Source organism: Gavialis gangeticus, unplaced genomic scaffold (genome assembly GCF_001723915.1).
Source record: "Gavialis gangeticus isolate Ggan-Ray unplaced genomic scaffold, GavGan_comp1, whole genome shotgun sequence".
NCBI classification, from domain to species: domain Eukaryota; kingdom Metazoa; phylum Chordata; order Crocodylia; family Gavialidae; genus Gavialis; species Gavialis gangeticus.
The window spans coordinates 46,939,273-46,943,676 of NW_017729027.1; the positions used below are offsets into that span (position 1 = coordinate 46,939,273).

The following is a 4,404-nucleotide window of genomic DNA, read 5'->3' on the forward strand; positions in this document are numbered from 1 at the left end:
GTGTTCCTAGTTTCCCTAGTGAGTAGCTCCGCTATTGTCCGTGGTGCCTTTTGAAGACCTGCTGAAGCTGCAGCAACAAAATGAAAATCACCTAATTAATGCCAATTATGAATTAATACCAATTTCAGGGATGGCCATGGCTTTGCAGAAGACAGCAGAGAAAATGGCTAGAACTTTTCAGTTTTTTCTGAGAGGTACTGGAGCTGTTGCCAGATGTGGGAAGACACATTTTATGTTCCTGCTTATGCTTGAGGTTCAGTTTTGAAGGTCTGGGGGTTGGAAAGAAATGATACCTTTGTTCAATAAAGGCAGTGAGCAACAAGTGAACTACTTTGGTTATGTTTGGAAGAGTATTTTCAAAGCCATAGAGATAAAAGCAGGAAATTACAGGGATAGCAGGATAAAGAGCCATCTCTGCAGCCTTCCCCTGGTTTTGTGGCTCACCTTGTCCGGCTCCTGGCTCCATCTCTGATTTGAAGTAAAATAGTTTCAGGTCTTCAGTGCTTGTCTAGTAGCTACAATCACCAGTGCTTATGGCTACCTAAGAAACTCCTGGGCTAAATACAGACAATCAAAAATCCTCAGACTGAATTGCTTCAAGCTTCACAGGTTAGTCTAGGTTCTATAGGTTGAACCAGTAAGCAAGTGAACAGACATTCACTTGTGATTTTGGAAATGGAGGCACATGCCTGCAGTGGCTCAGGCCAGAAGCCAGCGGGTGCTAGAGCATGCCTTCCTGCTCTGCTGGAGCACACAGCTTAAGCCAAGGCTATCCTGCCCACCCTGGGGTGGGTGGCAGAGGATGGGGGTGGGGGCGCTGAGGTGCAAAGCAACCTGGGATCCTGGGGGACTGTGAGTTAACTTGAATCTGTAGGGGATCTGGGACAGAAGTTCAATAAACTTTGTCGTCATTGTCATGTCTTCAGTCCAACCTTCCTATGTGGTCTGTTCCCAATATTCTGCACAGGCCACTGCTTCTGGTGTTGTTGACAGATCTTGTCAGGGGGCATTGTGGGATGCTACAGGGCATCTCAGAAGATGATCCATGGTTTGCTTCTCCTGACAAACACTTTTATCAGTTGCATGATTTCATGAGAAAGTTGCATCTTCTGAGACCCACTCTTAATCTGTTCAGGCTCCTCCATGGGTGCCATTTGTAGTTGGAGCCTATGTTAACTCCTCACTAGAGGTAATTCCTTGCTAGCTCCATTCAACAGCTTTGTCACCTAGTTGCTCCCATTCTTTTTGCCAGAGGGTAAGTTTGGCTGATTCTGGTGATGTGATCAAGGGTGTGGTAGAGGACAAAAAAACTATTTCTTGATCAGAGATGACAGTGTACTGCTTGATGCCCATATAGTGTGTGGCGGTTGTCTGGCTCTTGTACCTGGCAGTTAATGTAGCCTGTTTCTTTCCTCCTGATGTAAGGGGGCTCTGTGCCAGATAGCGTGTATAGGAAGGGAACATGGGTGGGTTTTAGACAGCCTGTTATAATTCTGCATGTATCGTTTAGGGCAGTGTCAATTTGTTTACTGTAACTTGAGTATTCCCAGGTGGTGCAGGCATATTCAGCCATAGAGAAGCAACGTGCTAAGGCGGTAGTACATAGGGTGGGTGGTTGTGCTCTTTGAACTGGATGTGCAGTTCAATAAACTGATTTAAACTAAATCATTTAAATCTGATGCTATATCCATCCAGGTTAATCTTTAAATCGGTTTTGGCCATTTTGAAAGCGGTTTATACGTGCTGAACTTCTCTGGTGTTACAGATTTGAACCAGTTTCTGATAACTTATACTGGTTTATGTGTAACTTCTGTGCCTATCCTGTCCCTGTTATGCAACAGTGAGCAAGGCAGGGTGCAGGTGCTATAGCAGCCACTGCTTATTTTTTGCAACTCTGGCCAGCTCATCAGGTTTTAAGATGATACAAAGCAGATTTTGTGGCCCAGAGAATCTGGCTCAAGACATGTGTTTAAGCAAATGTCTTTGAGGAAGAGGGAAAGGAAAAGGATTCTGCATAAGGGATGGGATCTGCTCATAGAACATTTATTTGTACCCCTTTGTTCTGGGCTTGAGTTTGTAATATATTTTTGTTTTACTTCCACATGTAGGTCCAGGGTGCAAGTTTTCGGGGTTGGAAAGAAGTGACCTCCCTTTTCAATAAAGATGACGAACAACAATTGCTAGCAGGATGCAAGTCTCCAAAATCTAAAGGGTAAGAAAAACAGAATAGTGGCAAATAATGTAGGAAAAAGAATAAGTTGTAGTTAAACAATGGCTACAGGAACAATGAAGAGGTAGAATGAAAGGTAGAGTGAAAAGAGCCAATTTATTGAAAATTCTGTTGAAAAATTTACCATGCCTAAAGTAATTTATATTTTAAATTTACAGGGAACACAGAACTTGTTTAAGTTTGGAACCCTAAAAGAATACGGGCAGGTTTCCTCTACTAGGTGGAAACGGCAGTTAGCTGTGGACAATCTCTTATACGTTAGGGAAAAAATTGCAATAACTTTAGCTGGAATAAAGCTTTAGACTATAGGAAAATAATCACAAAAAAATCTTTTTCGCTTTGTTATAATTCAACATTTTTAGATGTAATCAAATTTAGAAATATTTCCTTTTCTCTGCACTCTCTTCTCTCTTGAGTCTGTTGATCACCAGTTGGTCAGTCCTTATAGCTAAATCACAGCAAGACGAATGGGTTTTTTGTGGTCTGCTCACAGCACAGAGCTGATTTTACATGCAATTTGCAGAGGCCCTGTCACTCGGTGCTGATGGTGGAGAGGCCCTGGGGCAGGAGGAATGAGGAGGCAGCAGCTATCTTGATGGATGGCTGCCCTTTTTGTGGCCCAGCCCCTTGGTGCTGATCGATGTAGAGGCCCTGGGGCAGAGGGTACGAGAGACCAGGGGTAGCCATCTTATCTGCTGCCCTTTGTGCTTCCTCATCAGTTGGTGCCTTCCCCTCCTGGCAGTGAGGACTACTGGCTTCCACTGGGGAGCCAGCATTTTATTTTTATTAAGGCTTTTTTGCTGCTGTTGGTTTCGCAGTTTCTGTGAAACCGTGAATTAATTAGGTCCCTCTTAAGTAGCTACATCTTGCAGCTGCCTAGTTCCCAGAATTGCTAAGATGATGCAACCTGGGGAAATGAGCCAGTATATCTGAAATTATTTCCTTGAATGGAATAAGTTCTGGCAGGCGGGTGCTGTGGCTGGGTTACTTGCCTCTGTGCAGCTTTTACCTGCTTAACTATACTGATCAGAGGTAGGGGGAAAAAAATCATACTCCTAACAAACACAGCTGTGCCATGTAAACATGATGGCCATACCTGACTCAAAGAAATACAATATGTTCTAAAAAAAAAAAAAAAAAAAAAAATCAGTCTAGCTCCTTTTAAAAGTGTTAACTGTTTTATGTTAAAGTAACCAAAACAGATTTGTGGTTTTAATAAGTAAAATAAAGATTACTTAAGTATTAAAATTCAATTAGGTTTTTTTTAATTGGGAATTTTGTAACATCGTTTTTAATAGTTTGTTTTTTAACAAATCCCTGCTTCGTAGGTGTCAAGCTTAAATTTTTTTCTTTTTAAAAGTAACCTTCAACGTCTGCATTAATTGCAATAAGAACATCTCACTGTGTGCTAATAGTGGGCAATGAATATTTTCATTTTGCTTCATCCTCCTAACTCGCTTACACTTATATCATTACTAGTACTCAGTCTTTTATGTCTTATTACTTGCTTATATACAAGCCCCCTTTGCATAAATACTTGGCATTTTGAAGGCTTTATTTACACTGCAAACATTACATTTATTAAATCATAAACGTTAAATTATTTCAGTTTTCACAAATGTATTGCTTTAGGAAAGAAATATGGTTAGCATCGGTTGCAGAAGGCTTTTTAAATAACATAGATAATACGGGTGTGTGAAACGGGCCATATTTGATTCAGATTCAGTCTGAGTCAGGGACAGTGATTTGATTTGTTGATTTGGATCAGTTTCCCCAATTTGGATTCAGCCAAATCTGAAGATTTGATGATGATTCGGAGAATCAGCGATTCGGCCATAGACACAGCTTTAAATGTATTTTCTACATTCCTCCAGGTACCTGGTATGTCTTGTGAATGCTGCGATGGTGGGGCAGATGAAGCGCCGGAGGTTCCCTGCATGCTCGGCAGTGATCCTGGAAGTAGACCAGAAGTACTTCTGGGTCTGCTGCCGAGCATGCGAGGGGGGGCCCCTCGCGCCCCCCCCCCCAGCTTGGCAGTCGGCCGTGGGGGGGACCCTGGGTTCCTCCCCAGACCCAGGAAGCATCAATCGCTCAGCCGGGGGGAGGGTGCCCTCCACGTGCTCACTAGTGGACCTGGAAGTGCTTTGGGTCCGCCTTTTGGGTCTGCTGCCGAG

General features: G+C 42.9%; 1 protein-coding gene across 1 annotated transcript in view; it reads left to right on the forward strand.

Moving 5' to 3' along the window:
- Positions 1–4,404, forward strand: part of TDRP (testis development related protein) — a 74,806-nt gene that overhangs the window by 61,407 nt on the left and 8,995 nt on the right. Inside the window, exon 4 of the mRNA XM_019520622.1 lies at positions 2,109–2,212. Within this exon, the coding sequence (XP_019376167.1) occupies positions 2,109–2,212 (104 nt within the window). The remainder of the gene's footprint in view (positions 1–2,108; positions 2,213–4,404) is intronic.